At 49.5% G+C, this 22,202-nt stretch overlaps 1 protein-coding gene across 4 annotated transcripts in view; it reads right to left on the reverse strand.

Moving 5' to 3' along the window:
- The window catches only part of TTC7A (tetratricopeptide repeat domain 7A), a 156,971-nt gene that overhangs the window by 118,335 nt on the left and 16,434 nt on the right, over positions 1-22,202 (reverse strand). Inside the window, exons 1-3 of one of the 4 annotated variants that reach the window (XM_050754726.1) lie at positions 16,349-16,876; positions 7,576-7,739; positions 1,435-1,603 (exon numbers count right to left, since the gene is read on the reverse strand). In XM_050754726.1, the coding sequence (XP_050610683.1) occupies positions 1,435-1,603; positions 7,576-7,739; positions 16,349-16,532 (517 nt within the window). In that variant the 5' untranslated portion in view covers positions 16,533-16,876. Of the gene's footprint in view, positions 1-1,434; positions 1,604-7,575; positions 7,740-16,348; positions 16,877-22,202 lie in introns of those variants that run through there. The other 3 variants (XM_050754728.1, XM_050754727.1, XM_050754729.1) reach the window with 3 other exon arrangements.

A 22,202-nucleotide genomic window follows, 5' to 3' on the forward strand; every position in this document is an offset into this window, starting at 1 on the left:
GGGTTTCTAAGAGACCTGAAAGACCCAAATGCCAAATGCAGATCACCCCCAAGGCTGGCCTGTGCCAGAGGCGCAGAGCGGGGGATGAGAGAGCAAACGGAGAAGACCACCCATAGACCAGGCCGTCCCAGAAACGCACCTGCCCTCCCACCGGCTGGCGCTGGGTCCACCCACAGTGACCATCTTGCCAGGTTTCCTGGCATGGTGTGGACCCAATGGAAAAGGGATCCAAGGATCTGGGGTGGGCAAACCCCCTCAGGAAGTCCCACCAGCCAGAGTCAAGGAGGGTGTGCCCTCCACAGATGTCACAGTCACTCCTCCTGGGACCCAGGGGAGACAGGGGAAACTGAGTGTGTGTTGCAGGGGCCTTGGAGGACTCATATTCCAAGGCCAGAGTCAGAGCATGGAGGTTCTTGTACTGGCTCCACCATTCATCTGGGTAACTTTGGGCAAGTTATCCTCTCTGGGCCTCAGTTTCCCCACATATAAGATGGAGAGAATGTCCCTATCTATAATAGAGGGTGTCACATACTCTACAAATGTCAGGCACCAAATCCCCACTGAGCCACAGCCATCTTTTCTAGACTTTTCTCTGGGGGTTGGTTTGTGCGGCACTAGGGAGACGATCAAACATCCAAGATTCCTGACAGCAGGCTGGGCAGAGGGGTTCCCGCAGCCAGGGATCCAGTGAAGAAGGAGCCTGAAGCACAAAGTTTGGGGTAGGATGACTTTAACACTGAACACATTTGGGGTCCTGTTAAATGGCATGGTTTCCCCAGCTGGGCTGTCCACAGCCCCCTCATGAAATTCCTACATCATTGATCTGTGTCCCTAAATCCCCTCCCGAGCACCCCTTGTCCCTGGAAGGCTGAGAGCTCCTCTAGGAACCGGTTCTGAACTGTTCATCACTGGGTCTCAGCCCCTGCTCCCTGGGCCACTCACGGCAGGTGCCCAACAAATAACTGAGGAGTAGCAGACTCCTACAGCACCCAGCACCTCCTCTGGGGCCAGCGCCAGTCAGCAGAGCCAGCCTGCCAGTGAGAGGTCATACTTTGTAAACCTTTCTCAACCTGGCTACACAACTCCGCTGATGCCTCTTGGTCATGGTAACCCTGGGAGGGCAGGTATTACAACCGTATCTTCCAAACAAGTAAACTGAGGCCAAAGAAGGGGAAGAGGTGATTGCCCAAGGGTACACAGTAGGGTAATCGTTGTTGACAGAGCCAGGGCGAGAATCTGAGTCTCCTGATGTCCCAGGCACCAGGCAATGTCAACATGGCCAGTTACTACCAGCATCCACATTGGACACCAGTACCAGGGCATGGGCACTACCAGGGGTGAAGAATCTGGACACGAGCCCAGCAGGGCCCTGGGAGTCAGAGTGCAATGAGCTGCACACAGTGGAGGGGAGCCCAGGCTGGCGCTAACAGCTACCTTTGATGACAAAAGCCTCCGACAGCAGCCGCATCTGATACAGGGGCTTGTTCTCCATGGACACGTCATCGATCCCGGCCCGTGCATACATGCTGATGGCATCTCGGTACGAGCCCTCCACGTAATGCAGTTTGCCCAGGATCAGCATGGCCTCACACATGTACTGTGGCTGAAAAGACAAGGACATGTTAGCAGCACCTCCCCGAAAGGCACCTTGGGGTGAACACCCCCCACTGAACCTTGACCCTGTTTGCCTCAGACCTTGCTCAGAACTCCCCCGCCTCCTCCAGGAAGCCTTCCCTGATGCTTAAGCACATGATCCCCGCTCTCACCCATGGTCCATAGCCCACATCGTGGCTCTCAAAGAAATTCTCATATGAGTTCCTAATTGTTTCAAATGTGTGCGTTTTATGTCCCCAGCAAGACTCCAGAGACCTTGCAGACTAGGCCCTGTCTTCCCTCTCCTGAAGCCCCCCAAAGACTGCAGCCCATGGGGGTCACTCAGAAGCTCAGGCATTTATTCTAAACACAAGTGGAGAGTCAGAGATGGAGCTAACTTTTGTGGAGCCCCAGGCTTCTCATTTTGGGGGTCCTCTTGTGTACATGTATACGCAAATCATAATTAGGTAAAAGGCCTCAGAAACAGCCTATGGGGGAGGCTTATGCCTTCCCCAACAGTGGTGGAGGGACAGATTGAGGAGGAGAGGGCCTGCTGCGTCACCATCCTCTTCCTATCAGAAATGGGTCAAAGTGCAGAACCACAGAGGCCAAGAGTGGCTGAATTTAAACCTGGTTTCTTTTCCCTCCTTTTTCAAAAGCTGCTTATATCTCAATCTCCACCCCACAGAGGAACTCTCAGGGCCTCCCTTAGGGCCTGCAGTGGTCTGGACAGCCCTGATCACCCCTACTCTGGCTTGGGCTCCTGTGCTGCTGCCTGAGGGAGGCTGTGCTGGCCCTGGGCTGTGCCATCCTAGCACATGCGTTCTGATCTTGGACATGGCCCCAGTTCTCCTTGTGACCTCCCACCTCTTCAGGCCATTTGTTCTGGTCCGCTGCCTCTGATTCTGTCCTCAGCTGGCTCACAATGCCTACAGGCCAGGCCCTGGGCACTGCTCCTGCCACACAGGCACCAATCTGTCCATAAAGCTCCCCAAAGATGCAGCTCTGGTCCCACTCCTGGCATCTGTCACTGGCAGGAAGGTGCTGCCCCTGTCTCCCTGCAAAGAGGTAAGAGTCTGGGGTCCCTGTGTCCCCAGGGCAAGCCTCCAGCACTCCTTACCATCTACTGCCCTCTCAGAAGCCAAGAGAAACGGAGCGTGGCACAGACAGGCTCCAGGGAAGCCAAATTCTCCTTCCCCACTCATCCTTCTGGCTTTTGTGAGTCCACATTCCTCTTTTGCCTGTGCTTCCTCAAGTTCCCTTCACCCTAACCTAACCAGATCCTCTTCCATCCTTTGGGGACTTGCTCAGGCCCACCTTATCCTGAAAGCCTCCCCGACTACCAGGGAGCTCCCTTCAGCTGAACTCCTCCAATGCCTCTACCAATGAGCCCATTCAGCCTCTGCACGCCTGACCTACTCTCTCTATTAATTAACTCTCCAAAGCTGAATCTTTTGAGGGGATTTGCTAGTCTCCTCAGATAGGCCACCCACTCCCTGGGCCAGGGCCACAGATGACACATCCCAGAGGTATGCGGCCTATAGTCCTTCCAGGCTGGGCAGTGACTCTGCGTTCCCTGCACTGGTCTCTAGCCATGGGCTCATTTCCTCCCTGCTCGGGCTGCGTCTTCCTCGTGGGTGAGGGAGAGAAAATAACACCTACTCCTCACCGCCTATCACAGCGATGCTGAGGACATTAATAGGGTAAAGTCCAGAAAAGAGCTTTGAACTTTTCTTTGGAAAAGAGCAAGATAAATACAGGGTATGTGTAATTATCATTATCCTGCACATGGAGACAAGGGCAGCGAGGCACAGAAGGACATTTCAGGCATGCTGATGGCGTGTGGCTAGCGGTGGTTCATGGAGGACCAGTGGCAGTTAACAACAGAGCTTCCACCAAGCTGGGGAAAAATTAGACAATGCAGGGCATGTTTTATAAAGCCACATTCACACTATTTAAAAAGATGCTCGGCCGGGCATGATGGCTCACGCCTGTAATCCCAGCATTTGGGGAGGTCAAGGCAGGCGGATCACCTAAGGTCAGGAGTTTGATACCAGCCTGGACAACATGGTGAAAACCCGTCTCTACTAAAAATACAAAAATTATCTGGGTGTGGTGGCACGCGCCTGTAACCCTAGCTACTCGGGAGGCTGAGGCAGAAGAATCACTTGAACCCGGGAGGCGGAGGTTGCAGTGAGCCGAGATCGTGCCACTGCATTCCAGCCTGGGTGACAGAGCGAGACTCCGTCGTCTGGAAAAAAAAAATGGCTCTTAGTTCTGAAAGGATATCTACCTTGCCCTTCAATGCTAAGCTGTTTTTCTGTTATGGCACAGTAAGAGCAGAAGATGGTATCATTTTGCTGCTATTTCTTGCTTTTTAATGTCCTTACTTGGCAGCATGAAAAGTCTGCTGCACTCCGTGGGACCCATGCATGTGGATATGAAATGTTCTTGGTCTATCAGTCCAATAGTCAGGGAACGGAACCCTCACCCAGTGGGAGGGTGCCATGCAGGAGGTCGCTTTACCAGGGGAACAGTCCCCTCTACTGTGTGGATCAGTGCATCACCTACTCCTTTTGTGCCTCACTGTCCCTGTCAATAGAAAGGGAAAAAGGACTTCATGGAGATACCCAGGTATGAGGAAAGAACGGATGAGGAAATACTTCACAGACTAACGTGGGAACTATAAAAGTAGGGGTGTGATCACCATCCGTCACATGAATCCAACTTTCCCAGTCATTATTTTATTTCCACCCCAGTACTCTGGGAGGCAGCACCAAGAAGTGAGAGACAGCATTAGAGCATGGGCTGTAGACACCAAAGGCCTGGGTTGTCATCACTGTTCTTGGGTCTCAGAGATGGGGCTTGGCAGGGCACAGGGCCTCATGCCTATAATCCCAGCACTTTGGGAGGCCAAGGCAAGAGGATCGCTTGAAACCCGGAATCTGAGACCACCCCAACCAACACAGTGAGAACCCTGTCTCTACAAAAAATTGAAAAAGAAAACAAAAAGAAATGGGGCTAATAGTAAATACCATTGCAGAATGTTTCTTGGAGGCCTACATGGGATGGTGCAAAGCCTCAACCTAGTGGAGAACAGAGTTTAGGACAAGTGGCTTGTTTTTGCTGATCTCCACACAACTGAGCTAGACCGGGTTTTAGAGATCAGGATCTTGCTCTGTCACCCAGACTGGAGTGCAGTGGCATGTACACAACCCACTGCAGCCTCAACCTCCTGGGCTCAAGTGACCCTCCAGCCTCAGTCTCTTGGATAGCTGGGACCACAGATGCAAGCCACCATGCCCAGCTAATTAAAAAAAATTTTTGTAGAGATGGGGTCTCACCATGTTGCCCAGTCTGATCTCAAACTTCTGGCTCAAGCAATCCTCCCGCCTTAGCCTCCCAAAGTGCTAAGACTACAGGCGTAAGTCATAGGCCAGTTGGGACTTTTATTTATCACTCAAATTACTTATTTGTTGACTGGAATTTTTACAATAAGCCTGAATAATGTTTATTTATTTATTTATTTTTTTGAGACGGAGTCTCGCTCTGTCGCCCAGCCCAGGCTGGAGTGCAGTGGCGCGATCTCGGCTCACTGCAAGCTCCGCCTCCCGGGTTCACGCCATTCTCCTGCCTCAGCCTCCCGAGTAGCTGGGACTACAGGCGCCCACAACCGCGCCCGGCTAATTTTTTGTAATTTTTAGTGGAGACGGGGTTTCACCGTGGTCTCGATCTCCTGACCTTGTGATCCGCCCGCCTCGGCCTCCCAAAGTGCTGGGATTACAGGCGTGAGCCACCGCGCCCGGCCTATAATGTTTATTTTTGAAACAATTTTTAAACATTTAACATTTAATTAAAGAGGTCTTGATGGGAAAAGCTTGAACCCCATCAATCTGGTCCAACCCTTTTGACCAGCAGATGACAAACTGGAAGGTCTGTGGGGTCAATGGACATACTCACGGTCAGGCAGTTATTTTAACCCAATACAAACCTCCCAGTGCTATAATACCTCTCAAGGAGCCTAAAAGCAGTAACCTTAAACTTCTAGTACACACTCCCCTCTCCCCTGTCCCTTCCTGTTCCCTCCCTTACAGAATAAGCCTTGCACATCCCAGCCTGGTGTTCCAGTCTGCCCTTCCTAGCCCCAAAGTACCTTTACAACCTTGTCTACATCCAGCCCCAGAAGGATCCAATTCTAGTACTACCATTACCCGGAGTCTGCTCTCTGCTTACCCTCAAAGAGCATCCCGCTCAGACTTGCTTCCTCATGGATACCACTCCTATCATGGTCCACCTTGGAGGAAGGCTATTTACTTACTGACAGGACTTATCTTCCCAAGAGACTTGCAGCCTCCTTGAGGGCAGGGTCCACACTAGATTTGTTTTGATTGCCCTCAGAGTGCACAACACAATGCCTTGCACACAGTACGTTGGAATAAAAGGTTTAAGGAAGTGAATATATTACTTTGGAATATCTCTTTAAAAATCAGCTGGGCGCAGTGCCTTACTCCTGTAATCCCAATGCTTTGGGAGGCTGAAGCAGGAGGATTGCTTGAGCCTAGGAGTTGGAGACCAGCCTGGGTAACACAGCAAGACCCTGAAGAAAATAAAGACAGACAGACAGACAGAAAGAAAGGGTGGGGGGGGGAAGGAAGGAAGGAAGGAAGGGAGGGAAGAAGGGAGGGAGGGATCACTTCCTCTTTGAGTTTCTTTTTTTTTTTTACCCCCTCCCCCTCCTCTTTGAGTTTCTAATGACATACCCATGCCACTATTATAGCTCAGGATACACTGTAATCTAGAACAGCCACAGCCTCAAACTTGGATGCACATATGAATCACCAGGAGAGCTTGTTAAAACGCAGATTCTAATTCTTAATTGCATTTCTAACCAGCTCCCCAATGATGCCCACACTGCTGGTGGGTGGACCACATTTCGAACAGCAAAGTCCAGAGAAAGTTGTGACTATACTCCTTCTGGGAGGGAGAGGTGGGTCCTCTGCCTCCCTCTGTGTCTTGTACTCAGTAGGTGCTTGATAAATGCAGGTGGACTTTTTTTTTTTTTGCATGTGGACTTAAATGGGCTTGCCCTGTTATGGAGCTCTTCTGTCCCTAGCCAACTCTGCATGTTTGCCTGTTTTTAACTAGGTCACAGGTTCCCTGAAGTTTTATTTCCCTGAGAGCCCCCTGACCCAAGGAGCCCAGAGGGCCAGGCACATATTTTTTTTCTTTTGAGTTGGAGTCTTGCTCTGTCACCCAGGCTGGAGTGCAGTGGTGCAATCTCGGCTCACTGCAAGCTCCGCCTCCCGGGTTCTCGCCGTTCTCCTGCCTCAGCCTCCTGAGTAGCTGGGACTACAGGCGCCCACCACCATGCCCGGCTAATTTTTTTGTATTTTTAGTAGAGACGGGGTTTCACCATGTTTGCCAGGATGATCTTGATCTCCTGCCTCGTGATCCGCCCGCCTCGGCCTCCCAAAGTGCTGGGATTATAGGCGTGAGCTACCGTGCCCGACGGGCCAGGGACATATTAAGTCAACCAAGCACTGTCCAACAGAAATATAATGCAAGCCACAAATGTGAACCACATGTGTAATTTAAAAATTTCTAGTAAGATTATTTTTAGTCACACTGAGAAAGGTAAAAGGTGAAATTAATTTTAATAACATTTTCTTTAACTCAATATATCCAAAATATACCATTTGAACATGTAATCAACATAAAGTTACTGCTCTTTTATATTCTCTGTTTTGTACTAAGACTTTGAAACCTTGTGTATGTTTTATACTTACAGCACATCTCAATGTGGACTAGCCATACCCCAAGTGCTCAAGGGGCCACATGTAGCCAGTGGCTACTGTAAGTGTAAGGGCAGCTTGTAAGAGAGACTTGTTGCTCAGGTGACCAAATGACTCAGGGAGGACTGGACAGATGGGAGGCAACGCAGATGAGGAGAGGAGGTCTCACGCTTGAAGGCCGACGACTTACCGTGAGCCTCCCATGGTTAAGGATACTGCTCAGATAATTTTTGGCTTCGCTCATCTTCGGCTCATTCTTCTCCAGCAAAGGGATGGAGTCTTTTATTTTGGCATGATTCTCCTTCAAACACTGCTCCAGGAGGGCCTCAGCCAGCAGCAATTTCCCAAAGTCATCTGCAAAGCAAAGCAGGGATCAGAGCAGCAATCCCTTGAACAAGGCGGATAATGGAGGGCAGTGCACACTCCTTCCTGGACCCACCCAACCACCCCTACCAGGTACATGAACGGCTCAGGTCTGAGAAAATAAAGGCACATTTTCCATAAATTTCAACAGCCTTTAAAGAAAAGACACAGGCATTCTACCATGATTACAGTACAAATTGCCCCTTTGGATTTATTTTCTGCTGTAGTTTAATGGTTGGGAATACAGAGTTCCCAGGACCTGGGGACAAATTCCCAGAATTTCAGAATTTAAAATAAGGGACAAAGTCATACGTATGCTGTGCTGTGGATAATAAGTTCTTAAACCAAGAAGGAATTCTCCTCAAATGATTGAAGAGGAAAAATACATGAAGTGGCTTAATAATGTACTTTCACATGCTGCTAATTTCTATGTAACCATAATTGGTTTTCTCCATTTTTAAGTGTTTTTGTTTGTTTGTTTGTTTTAAACGGAGTCTCGCTCTGCCACCCAAGCGGGAGTGCAGTGGCATGATCATGGCACTCCCAGGCTCAAGTGACCCTCCTGACTTAGTCGCCCAAAGTGCTGGGATTACAGGCATCAGCCACTGCACCATTCCGTTTTTAAGGCAATTTGACATGACTCAGGATAACCTGGCAGCCACGGTAGAGTTAGGTGGGAAGCAGATCTACTTGTCGCCAAGGCAAATCCTCGAACATGTTTAATACCTCTGCATTTTCTGGAGTTCTCTCACATATAGGGTATACCTGCAAATGAGGGTAGCTCATTTGCATCCCTCACCACCTAGTAGGTGGTTTTATACTGCTTGGTTTAGTGAGCACGGTGGCTCACGCCTATAATCCCAGCACTTTGGGAGCCCAAGGCAGGCAGATCACTTGAGGTCAGGAGTTTGAGACCAGCCTGGCCAACATGGCAAAACCCTGTCTCCACTAAAAATGCAAAATTAGCTGGGCATGATGATGGGCACCTGTAATCACAGCTACTCGGGAGGCTGAGGCAGAACTGCTTGAATTCGGGAGGTGTAGGTTGCAGTAAGCCAAGATCGCACCACTGCACTCCAGCCTGGGAAACAAAGTGAGACTCTGTCTCAAAAAATAAAAATAAAAATAAAAACAAAAATAATACACGGCTTGGTTTATTCGCTGCCTCCCTTTACCACACTGAAAGCTCATCTTGTGAGCACCAGATTCCTGCTACCTACAGCAGAGGCGGCTCGAGCATGGGAGTCGGGTGTTCAGTGTGCAGGGTCTGAGGTCAAGGGTGGTTTCACCGTGGTTCTTGGGTGGCTATGCTCGTTGCCCCTCCCAACAACTGGGGTGAGGAGCAGGCCCACCATTCAATATAAGCACTGAGTAAATACCTGTTGAGTGAATCGGATCTCTCAACTACCCCACAGGGAAGCCATCAGGATCGAGAGTTAAGTGCCAGTCCAAAAATGTCCCTACAAATGCCTGCTTGGTGCCATCTTTTTCAAAGTGCTCTTTTTGCTACCAGGACAGTGTTCTCAGATGTACAGGGTTGCCATTCCCTCCTCACTCTCAGGATATCACAGTTTGCTAACATCTCATAGCCACTGGTCCAAAACTGCATGCCTTGGCTGGGCACCGTGGTGCATGCCTGTAGTCCCAGCTTCTTGGGAGGCTGAGGTGGGAGAATCGCTTGAGCCCAGGAGTTCAAGACCAGCCTGGGCAACACAGGGAGACCCCGTCTTTAGAAAAACACAAAAAACTTCATGCCTCTGAAGACGAATGTCTTATCATAAGGGAGATTCCCCACAGAGAATGATTCTAAAGCTCAGAATCCTGAGAACACCATCGCAGGGGGTTTTCGTTCTGAAGGCACCTGTTATGGGATCCTTTGCTACGTACCTCATGACTTTTAAAATTAACATTTTGAGGAAATGGTCCAAAAAGTACCTGGTTCAAACTATCATTCATTGCTGGCAGACTATAAGTTGGTAGAATCTCTAAAGTAATTTGGTAACATACATCAAAATTATTTTTGCACATCCCCATAGAGCCACATTCCAGAGCTGTGGGCCTTGGGGAAAGTTCCTCCCTGCTTCTAACCTGCTTTGCCTCTGTAAAGCCAGGGGTGGGGTTTGAAGTCAGAGCCTAAAGAGGGAAACGAACCCCTCAGGACGTTGGCCATGCCCCCCAGCTGGTCCCTGCCTCGTTGCCCCCTTTCCTCTGTGCACTGGCAGGGCTCGCGCCCTTGGGTGACCATGCGACCAGACACAGCACCATCGGCGGCCATCCCGTGCACTCTGCCATCCACCTGCCCGGACCAGAGCTCCTCGCTTGGGTGAGCTGCTTGGTTGGGTGCTTTCACACCAAAGAAACCAGCTTCCTCCCCAGAGCATGCCCCTTTGGACCTGGGCTGCTCCAAGTGCGGCTGGCCATGGCCTGGTGCGGGTCTCTCAATGCTTGTGATCCAATCCCAAGGAGATGAGTGCAGAAACTTAAGAGTACACCTTTAGAAATTTGACAGAGTAATTTTAAATCTGTTGAAATCTAATACTAAAAAATTGGGAGGTAGTATTTTGTGTATTTTTCTTTTATTTTTCTAGTAATTCATTTTTATTGCACTTTATGAAAGTATCGGAGCATAACAGATTGGGAATTTATTTTGAGACAGGGTCTCTGTCACCCAGGCTGAAGTGCAGTGGCATGATCTCAGCTCACTGCAATCTCCACCTTCTGGGTTTAAGCAATTCTCCTGCCTCAGCCTCCTGAGTAGCTGGGACTACAGGCATACGCCACCATACCCAGCTAATTTTTTGTATTTTTGGTAGAGACGGGGTTTTACCATGTTGGCCAGGCTGGTCTCGAACTCTTGGGCTCAAGTGATCTGCCTGCCTCGGCCTCCCAAAATGCTGGGATTACAGATGTGAACCACTGTGCCTGGCCAGATTGGGAATTTAAACAAAACAAAATTGATCCTTCACCACATATCTCTAAACCATAAGAGTGACTGACTGCGAAAGAGGCACTAATATTTGTTGAAGGCTTAGTATGGGCCAGACATTTTTTCATATAGCATCATTTCATTTCCACAGCCCTGAAAGGTAGGTATTATCACCATTTTATAGATGATAATAAAGATATGCAGTATTGTTATGGTCACAGCCAGTAACAATAATAAAAACATAACACAGCCAAAAAATACCCTGTCTGTCCTGCATCCCATGCAGAACAGAGCTGCTGGTAATTTCAAAATAAACAATAGTCTTAACAACTTAAAACAGTACATTAAAAGCTAGTTGTAAATCCGAGGACAGGGATAAGAACTGTCCTCACCTTCATATACCTGTGACTTTCAGACTATTTTGTTGATTGACACTTCAGGTCCTTCTCAGAAGGCTTTCTGCCTGCCCCTTTCAGCCCCCAACTCAATCTGCTTGTTGTTTGTTTCCCAGACACCCAGGAGGCAGCAGAAATTCACTTTCTTTTCCTCCTTTGCTCAACTCTCCTCTCCCTGCCCTACCTCTCTCTTGCCTTCCTCTCCTCTTTCCATCCAACTATTCTCAACTGTCCAGTCTATGGAACTGAAGGATGTTTCGGAAGTAGAACTTCTAGACTTTTCGTTGTTAAATAAGAATTCAGGCCTGGTGTGGTGGCTTACGCCTATAATCCCAGCACTTTGGGAGGCCGAGGTGGTAGGATGGATTGAGACCAGGAGTTAGAGACCAGCTTGGTCAACACAGTGAGACTCTGTCGCTACACACAAAAAAAGTTAGCTGAGGTTACAGGTACATGCCTAGAGTCCTAGCTACTTGGAAGGCTGAGGTAGGAGGATGGCTTAAGCCCAAGAGTTCAACGCTGTAGGGAGCCACGACTGTTCCACTGCACTCCAGCCTAGGCAACAGGGCAATACCTCATCTCTAGAAAATTTAAAAAAAAAAAAGAAAAGAAAAAAAAAAAAAGAATTCAGGTGGATAAAGGCTTCTCTGCCATTCCAAACGGAAAACAAGTTGCTTTTTATCATCCTGTTGTCTGAAACCTCCTCTCTATCCCAGTTCTGGTGAAGTGCTGTAGCTTCCCTCTACCCAGGGGCGTTTAAGGAGACCTTCCCATCAGACCGATAGTGAATCCGACCCTGGGTGCTGATTCTGCAGCCCTGCTCAGCACCCTGCCCTCAGCAAAGTCCCAAAGCCCCACTTACTGGCCACCTAGTCTCCCAACCCCATCGTGTTGGGAAGGCCTCAGTGCCTACCTTCCTTACAGCCCCTTCAGCTCACATCCCCTCCAGGCCTCTCCAAGAGTGCCAGGTCACAGGGGCACCCTTCAAGACCCCATGTTTGAATGACAGTGATCCCCTTTCCACAACCCACCCATTCATAGTCAGGAAACGCTGGTCTAGCCAGCCAGGCCAGGGTTCAGACCGGGCCCTTCCCTGCTGGGACAAACAGGGGCACAGTGGTTTCTGCAGCTGCTCACCTCCCAGGACTATAAAGGGCTGGGACCTGCCAACCACAGCCAGGAGGAAAAGACTGAAACTAGCAAGAGGCCATCTGCCTCGAACAAACCCTTTCTAACTGAAACTGAAGAAATGTTCAAAACAATCTCCAGTCTTAAGGAGAAGAAAAAAAAAAGCAGGGCGGCGGGGTGGGGTGACTACAGATTAGGAGAAATTCAAAGGCCAGGCATGGTGGCTAACACCTATAATCCCAGCACTTTGGGAGACCAAGGCAGGAAGATTGCTTGAGTCCAGGAGTTCAAAATCAGCCTGGAGCACATAGTGAAATCCTGTCTCTACAAAAAATAAAACAATTAACTGGGTAGCTGGGCACAGTGGCTCACACCTGTAATCCCAGCACTTTGGGAGGCCGAGGCGGGTGGACCATGGGGTCAACAGATAGAGACCATCCTGGCCAACATGCTGAAACCTCATCTCTACTAAAAATACAAAAATTAGCTGGGTGTGGTGGTGTGCACCTGTAGTCCAAGCTACTTGGGAGGCTGAGACAGAAGAACTGCTTAAACCCAGGAGGCGGAGGTTGCAGTGAGCCGAGATCACACCACTGCCACTGCACTCCAGCCTGGCAACAGAGCAAGACTCCATCTAAAAAAAAAAAAAATGGGTGTGGTAGCATACACACCTGTGATCCCAGCCACTTGGGAGGCTGAGGCAGGAGGATCACTTGAGCCCAGGCTGAAGTGAGCTATGACAGAATAAGACCCTGTCTCTAAGAAAAAAAAAAAAAATTAAAAAGAAAGTCTCAAGATGGATAGGTAGAGAACAGATATGTAATAAAGCAAGCACAGCAAAAGGTTAATAGGTACACAGGTGTTCACTGCAAATTCTTTTTGACCTTTACTATATATTTGAAATTTTCATAACAAAATATTGGGTGGGGTACGGAGACCTAACCTAACAATCAAGCGCAATGTGTGGCCTAATTTGGATCCTGACTCTAATAAACTAATTGTAAAATGTAATTGTTAGATTTTTTGTAAGGTATAATAATGGTACAGTGGCTATATTTTTAAAAAGAGTTTTTATTGCTGGGTGTGGGGGCTCATGCCTGAAATCTCAACACTTTGGGAGGCCGAGGTAGGAGAATAGCTTAAGCACAGGAGTTCGAGACCAACCTGGGCAACATAGCAAGACCCCATTTCTACAAAAAAAATTGAAAATTAGCTGGGTTTGCTGATGTGTGCCTGAGGTATGTTGCTTGGGCTGGTCTCGAACTCCTGGTCTCAAGTGATCCTCCCGTCTTGGCCTCCCAAACAGCTGAGACTACAAGTGTGTGCCACCATGCCTAGCTAATTTTTTTGGAGGGGATGGGGGGTAGAGATGGGTCTCACTTTGTTGCCCAGTCTGCCCTTCTTTCTAGTCAGGAGGCTGAGGTGGAAGGATCCCTTGAGCCCAGGAGTTTGAGTGTGTAGTGAGCTATAATTACACCAGTGAACTCCAGTCTGGGTGAAAGAGATAGTTCCTGTCTCTAAAAAAAAAAAAAAAAAAAAAACCAAAAAACCAGAGATCTTATTTAACAAGTACATACTGAAAAACTGAAATGTGGAGGAGAAATGGGTTGAGTATAGCTCAGATGAGACTTCATGAGTTTGTATCACTGAAGTTGGTTGATGGATACATGGGACTCATTCTTTCATGTTCTTTAATGTTTTGAAAATTCTTCATAATAAAGTTGTTTTTTAATCACTCGGATGGGAACTTTGTTTTTATATGAACAAACCCCAGCACAGCAAGCAGGACTCTGGGGTTCCCCTGCTCCATCCTGACCAAATCTAGACCGGATGTGAGTGAGAAGACAGTAGCAAGCACCTTCCCCCTGTCTGGGTGGCAAGGAGCAACCTCAGACAGGAAAAGAGTACACGGGCCTATTTTGCTGAAGCATCTACTGATCTTTCATCCCCCCATATCAGAAAGAGTCCCCACAGCTCATCTTCCCCTTCTGCTCCCTAAATCTGCCTCTGGGAGCTACTTCTCATTTCTGTGGGAAATATCAGACACCGCTGGACCTCAAGGCCTCAGTAAAATGGGTTTCAACCCCCAGTCTCAGAACCTCTCCCAATTCTGTAACTGTGGAAGCTTCAGATCACTGACTCGTAAGAGTCAAACAGGCCAGGTGGGATGTGAAGAATCTCCCTTCAGGGATGCAGGGGAGTCTGCATCAAATCCCAAAAAAGAACAAGCTCTCAATCCCTTGAGTGATCAAGGAACCCTGTAGAGAAAGGACCAAAACAGCAGTCAATCCAAACAACGCTCTAAGCACGGGCTTTGGGAGGCATTTGTTTTTGTTCCTCATGTTTCTGTGTGTGCATATGCGTGTATGACTATATGTCCCAGTGTGAGTGCATGCTTTGTGATAGTGTATCTGGATTTAACAGTGGGAGAAAAATCATTCACAGACTCCAAAACTGGCAGGAGAGACCCCGCTGACCCTCCATGTCCTTCCTTATACTAGCCAGTTCCCACAGTGAAGCCAGCCCAGGGTCCACATCCCCAACTCTGACACTAAGAGACTTGATGGCAGAGACTCAGGCTTGAGTACAGGCTTTCCCACATACACATTATGTGACCTCTCCGGGCCTTGGTGTCCCTATGTCTAAAATGGGGACAATAACTCCTGCCCTCCTAATAGGGTTGTTCACAAGAATATAGAAAATAGAGAAAGTGGCCAGGCACAGTGGCTCATGCCTGTAATCCCAGCACTTTGGGAGGCCCAGGTGGGCGGAATGCTTCAGCCCAGTTGGAGATCAGCCTGGGCAACATGGCGAAACCCCGTCTCTACTAAAACTACAAAAATTAGCCCGGCATGGTAGCCAGCACCTGCAGTCCCAGCCACCTGGGAGGCCTCACTTGAACCCAGGAAGTCGAGGCTGCAGTGAGCTGAGATGGCACTACTACACTCCAGCCTGGGTAACAGAGAGACCCTGCTTCAAAAAAAAACCAAAAAACAAAAAAACCCAAAAGACAACAACAAAAAACCCACAAACAATTGCCCTCCAATCACTTTCTTGCCACTGTGGGAGCTCTTCAAGGACAGGGATTTTGTGCTGTACATCTTTGAGAGGTAATAGTGCAAGTGATTTAAAGGATGTACTCAAAACCTGGGCTCAAATCCTGGTTCCACAACTTACTGGTTAGCTGATCAAGTTACTTAGTTGCTCTGTGCCTCAGTTTCCTTATCTGTAAAGTGGGGCAAACAAGAGTACTTGCTTCACGGGGTTGATTAAAGGGCTCAGGACAGTGTCTGGCACACAGGAAGCACGAGATAAGTGTTGACTATTACTATTACTATCACGATCTGTCACTCTCAGAGCCTTCCACAGGCTGGGCAGTCTTTAAAAACTATATCTGTATTCATTTATTTCTTGCCTCCTTCCACAAAGCCTCCTAAGTGATTGTGCCCACAGAGAGGACTCAGGGAGGGTGAGGTGAAGGCCCCAGGAACAGGATCTGAGGTTAGAGGCTGGGGCGGGGTGTTCCCCGCTGCCACATCAGGGTGCTTTCCCGCCCCAGCACAAGAGCCCGGCCCAGCCAAACCAGCCCTACTGCTAAAGCCACCAACTGCCAGAGTTGGATGTGTCCCGAGATCGCCACAGATGAGAAAACTGAGGCTGGCCAAGCCTCTTCCCCATTTCTCCACCACCCCACCCTGGGGTTCGTCAAACCCTCGCCCCTGTCTGCTGCGGACAGAGCTCCGTTTTCAACTTTACTTGCAATAACTATGAACAAAGACGAGACAGACACACTTCACCTGTTGGAGTTTAGGGACACCCCACCCTCGGACCGCGGTGGGGGGCAAGAGTCCAGCCAATGCACTGATCTCATAATGTGCAGATACCACCATTTCACGGTAGACAGAGTTAGCCACATTATCCTAAAGGACAGAGAGGAAAAGCCGTTTCTCTTCCCTCCAAGCCCCCAAACTACATGTGATTTTTCTCTCGCGGCAGAAGGACCTTCTTAACTACCCTGGCTGCTCCTAAGACCAGCACGGTGGGCGGGTGGACGCCCGTTGCCGGCCGAGGACGGTCTGGGCGCGCTTCCTGGAGGAGGCGGTGCGTTTCGCGCGCTAGCTGCCGGCGAGCCAGCCTCTTCCCTCACTCACCGGTGTCCGGAAAGGTGAACGCTGCGCTCGGGATGCCTCGCCTGTTACCTCCGCCGCCGGGCATGCTCAGCGACTGCAGCTGCCGGACCAGCTCCGGCATTCGGTCCCAGTGGCCCTCGGCGCGGCAGCGCTCCAGCTCGCTCTCCACCTTCAGGTGGGAGCCGTGCGCGCCCTTCGCAGCCATCTTCTCGCGGGCGCTGTCATGGAAGGTGCGGCCAAGAAGTGGAGACCCGGACGGGGGCGGCGTCCCGGCTGGGGCGCACTCGCGGGTGGGGTTGACGGGGGCGCAGACGGCAGCCGGGGCCCGGGCGGCAGCGGGGGCCCGGGCGGCGGAGGGCCGGCAGCAGCAGCACCCAGCGCACCGCCCGGCGCCTCCGGGCTGCGGCTCCGGCTGAGCTGCCCGTACGCGTACAGGAGCAACCTCCGCCTCTGCTGCAGCAGCTCCTGGCGCTGCCGCCGCCGCCGCCGCTGCAGCTGCTGCCACAGCCTCCGCCCCGGGCCCCGGCGCCGCCAGCTGCGGACCCGCCCCTGGCCGCGGCTCCACCCCCGCGGGGGCGTGGCGAGGCCTCGGCGAGCCCGGCTCGCTGGCTGCCAGCGCGGCCACAGCAGCCAGGCGCGCGACGGGCGCTCGCGGACGCCCCGGTACCAGCCCCCTGCCGCCGCCGCCGCCGCGGAGTCCGAGCTCACTTTAATCCCGCGCGGAGCCCGGGCGCCTGGGGGCGCCTCGCTTCCCGCCCCCTCCCCATCCCATCGGAGCTCTTGGCCTGGGAGACCACCGCCCGACGACCTGGCTTTGTGTGGTAGCCCCGTCACCGCTGCTGCCCCCGACACGTCACAAAAATGGGGAGAGGCCGGCCGACGGGCCCCAACCCCGACGGCGAGCCTCCTGGGAGCTGGCCTGCTGCGCGAGGACCCAGGCCCGTTCCCAGGCCCGCGACTCTCTGGACGCCCCTCTGCTGAGAGCATTTGTATTTTCTTATTTTAGCGGAGTTCCTCTTTCCAACTTGACTTCCCTGACCCGTTGACCTGTCCTCTGTGGAATCTCAGTTGCCCTGGATTTCTTAAAGGCTTTAGGCTGTTTCACCAACTTGGTATTTATTTATTTCTTCATCCTGGTCTAAGACTGTGATCAAAGCTCTATGGAGCGCTTAGCAGGGTTTATCTCGGCGCTGTGGGGTGCCCAGAAGTTCACAGGACTACGGGCCGGGGCCCGCCGAGGTCCACCCTTGCGAGGAGACTTGTTACAGGGGCCCGGCCCCGCTGCCTCCGCAGCTCACAGACTAGTGCGGGAGAAGCCACAGCAAGATCTGAAACCAAAAATGCACTTAAGTGACATATTGTATGGTCGACTGAAGACCCAAAAGACAGCAGGGTCGGGGCAAACCTTTGAGCAGACTCCTAAGAGTTAGAAGGTGCTCTACATCCTCCCTCTGGAGTCTTCACCACTGCCCTAAGTGTTTTTGGACAACTGTAACCGAGGGAAGGTTTTTATGTCAAGCAGAACCCAGGCTCCTAGTGCAGAGGCTCCCATGTGGCCTTTCACATGAAGCCACACAGGGTGATTAGCTGAAGACAGTCTTCCTGTTCCCACTGACCCCCGACTCCACTGTGGAGGCCCTGCTCTCCGGGTTCTAAATGCAGCTCCAGTCCTTGTTTGGTGGGCTGTATTTCCTAACGGTGGGTGCTGCTCTGAGCACCTGGGGACTGTTCTCAACCGCCAGAGGCCAGGAGGTAGATGAAGGGAAGCTGAGGCTGCTCTGGCAGTTGGAATTTAGAGACAGTTTACTCAAGCAGCTTGTAAACTCCTGGCTTACTCCAGCCAACTCCTCAAGCTGGCTTTTTGTTACTCTTTGGCTGCCTTTGAGGGTCACCAGAACCGGATTTCACTTGGAGAGAGAGGGTGAATTAGGGTGACCCGAGAACACACTGTGATTTGCCCCACGCCTGGCATTCCTGGGAGTCAGCCCTGAGGCAGGGAGTGAACAGCCGGGTTGATAAGAGGGAGGCGACCTTGGCAGAAATAAGACCTCCCTTCCTGTGTCTTTTTTCCTAGTCCTTTGCCAGCCCTGCCCCCAGGCTGTAGAGCACCTAGTGAACCAACTGTAGAGGGAATCACTGCTTGTTTCTTTGAGGGGGTCACCAACACTCATATATGTGTGGGCATAAAGGAGTGTGGGGAGGAACAGTCCTCATGGCTCACATTTATAATGAGCTGTTCCTCAATACACGCCTGACCTCTGCACAGCTATTTTTCCAGTAGGGACAAAACCCCAGCCCTCTGATGACCAACATTTCTCAGGGGTGTAAAAAACTAGGAACAAGAACCCCCTCGGCCTCCCAAAGTGCTAGGATTACAGGCTTGAGGCACTGTGCCCAGCCAGTTTTATTCCTTTTCTAGTGCCTTGTTTTAAAGGCTATTGTACAATTTTGGGTAGGGATTTAGATGGGTCAGTCTGAACCTTGATGGGTTTAGCTCCTGTAGAATATCAGTAAAATTTTTATTTTATTTTACTATTATTTTTTTTTTTTTTTTTTTTTTTGAGACGGAGTCTTGCTCTGTCACCCAGGCTGGAGTGCAGTGGCCAGATCTCAGCTCACTGCAAGCTCCGCCTCCCGGGTTCCCGCCATTCTCCTGCCTCAGCCTCCCGAGTAGCTGGGACCACAGGCGCCGCCACCTCGCCCGGCTAATTTTTTTTTGTGTTTTTAGTAGAGACGGGGTTTCGCCGTGTTAGCCAGGATGGTCTCAATCTCCTGACCTAGTGATCCGCCCGTCACGGCCTCCCAAAGTGCTGGGATTACAGGCTTGAGCCACCGCGCCCGGCCTTTACTATTATTTTTAATTTATTATTTTGTTTGTAGAGATGGGATCTTTCTGTGTTGCCCAGGCTGGTCTTAAACTCCCAGCCTCAAGCGGTCCTCCCACTCTGGCCTCCCAAAGTGCTTTTCTTTTTTTTTTTTGAGACGGACTCTTGCTCTGTTGCCCAGGCTGGAGTGCAGTGGCACGATCTCAGCTCACCACAACCTCTGCCTCCCAGGTTCAAGCAATTCTCCTGCCTCAGCCTCCCGAGTAGCTGGGTCTACAGGCGTGCACCACTATGCTCAGCTAATTTTTGTATTTTTAGTACAGACAGGGTTTCACTATGTTGGCCAGGTGGTCTCGAACTCCTGACCTCATGATCTGCCTGCCTTGGCCTCCCAAAATGCTGGAATTATAGGCATGAGCCACCCCGCCCAGCCTACAAAGTGCTTTGATTGCAGGTATGAACCACCCACCACACAGGGCCAGTAGAATTTTTTGACTGTAAGAGAGCTTCAACTTAATGTTTGATTTACACACCAAAGTACTGATAAATCAATATCCAAATTGGCTATGACCTTATTATGGACAGGAAGGGCCTCAGGGACTAGAAGGAAAAAACCCTCAGGAGAGCATGTCGTGTGGCAACTCCATTCACATAATGAATCCCTCTCTATTAAGTTATTATAGTGTCACAAAGTAGAAGAGAATGCCCCTCAGTTGAAGGTCCGAGGCACGGTTTTAGGCTGTGGCCTAGGGAAGTTGTGTTGAGGATGATTAGATAGGCGTATGACCTAAGAAGTGTATTGATATTAAGGGAAAAAAGGTATAATAGTGATCAAGTTTAAGATTGATATTTTGTGCCTATATCCATCAAGTTTGTAAGTTGTCCTTTATGTTTTAGAGAAATGTTTCCTTATGGGTTTAAAGGCAGAATGGGAAATTGAACACCTTCATCGGTGACTTGATTTTTGCTTTTAGTTTCTTAATTCTAGGGTTCTTTCAAAATGTTCAAGGAGGTTTTGGCGATCTGGCCATGGGGCTATTTCCCATTCTAGTTTTTGTTTGCATAATAAATCCCCTATTTCTGGTTTAAGGCCATTCATAAAAAGAGAAAAGAATCCCATCACATCCGCTTCAAGATCTACTCCAGAATTCTGCCACTAGATAGTAAAGGACCTAGCCCTGAAGTCTCCATCAGACTTCTCTCTTTTACATATATACATATGTATTTTTCTTCAGTCCATGACCTGCTGAACAGACTTCTCTCTTGACAAAGAATTAATTAGAGCACATTTTGGTTTCACAGGGAAGACTGAGGATAGCCTCCAAAAGACCTTGACTAACATTCACAGCTTCCCCAAACCCCTTCAGCCTCCTATGCAATCCATGGTCTTTGAAATCACCATTGGGCCAGGCATGGCAGCTCATGCCTATAATGCTAACACTTTGGGAGAAGGAGGCGGGAAAATCACTTGAGCCCAGGAGTTCAAGACCAGCCTGGGCAATCTAGTGAGACCCTGTCTCTACAAAATAAATAAGAAATAATCATTGGGGGGTTTTCCATTCTGACTTTTTCATCGAATGTTTTGCATCTGAGGCTCCAACTGGCATATAAATGAATTGCTATAAATCTGGCTGCTCTGGATTATATGTTCCTAAAACAATTCGAAGTCCCATTTAGGCCTTGTACAAGGGCTTTCAGCTAAAAATGAAAACAGGGCTTAAAATCCCCCATAGAGTTTTATTTATTTATTTATTTTTTCTATTCTGAAGTTAAGTGAGCTTTGGGGTATTTAGCCAGCCAAGAGGAAAGGGCCCGAGATAGAGAATAGGGCAGAGATGGAGGAGCATAGGGTAGGGGAAAAGAAATAGGTCTCAGCTGTGATATTGGGGCAGGGGAGGTCTAAAAGATAGTTTTAAGTAGTTCAGCTTTTTATTTTACTTTGGCCAAGAAATCTGTTAAGGAAGTAATTTTTGGGGCTGGGTGTGGTGGCTCACTCCTGTAATCCTAGCACTTTGGGAGGCCGAAGTGGGCAGATCACTTGAGCTCAGGAGTTCAAGACCAGCCTGGGCAATATGGCAAAACCCCATCTCTACAAAAAATACAAAAATTAGCCTGGCATGGTGGGCAGGTGCCTGTGGTCCCAGCTACTTGAGGGGCTGAGGTGGGAGGATCGCTTGAGCCCAGGAGGCAGAGGTTGCAGTGAGCTGAGATCGTGCCACTGCACTCCAGCCTGGGTGACAGAGAGCCTATCTCAAAAAAAAAAAAAAAAAGAATTTTGGAATCCTGTTTCTTTTGTATGCTTGCTCATGCTAATGAAAAAAATGAAGACCATTGGATGTTTAGAATTGTGTTCACTTTGCAATCTAAAGTGAATACTTTTGTTCATATCAGAAATTCCTCATAGTGGCTACTGCAATTCTAAATTATCTTTGGGGAAATGATGACGCTATCTAGACAAGTAAGTGTACACATTTGGGTGACAGCATAAATACATGCAAGAAGCAGAAGTCTGGCCTGAGGAAGCCATAGACAGGTTGATACTGAGACAGACCCATGAGAGTCTGCGAATGGTGAGCTGACAGTTGCTTGTGTATCCTGTGGCTCAGGACTCCCCAGCCTCATAGCTAGACCTTTTCCAACTGTAACCCTGATGAATTTACAGTTCCCAGCAGACAGAGGGTCCAGTGAGATTGTCCTGAACCAAACTCTTAAAGACAAAATAAGACACGTCTGAGAAAAGTTCTCATAAAGTTTTGATCAGAGACAAAATTTGTCCCTGGGCCAGCTAAGGGACAGACTTACTGAGACCTACACTTGTCCTCTTCATTAAAAACTTTCCTCTTACAGATGCACAACAAAAAAATGACAAGGATGAACACAGACAAGTAGTAGCGTTGTTAGTAATAAGGCAGATATCCACCAAGGAGAAAATATTTTCAAATATGGTCAGATAATCAAAGGGTTCTTTATTGGTAGAAGAGAAAACAGGCTCAGTATTTGGGAAGCTAAATAAGCAGATATATTTATTTCTTATTATTTTTTATGTTTTT

This window comes from Macaca thibetana, chromosome 13 (genome assembly GCF_024542745.1).
Source record: "Macaca thibetana thibetana isolate TM-01 chromosome 13, ASM2454274v1, whole genome shotgun sequence".
Lineage (NCBI taxonomy): Eukaryota > Metazoa > Chordata > Mammalia > Primates > Cercopithecidae > Macaca > Macaca thibetana.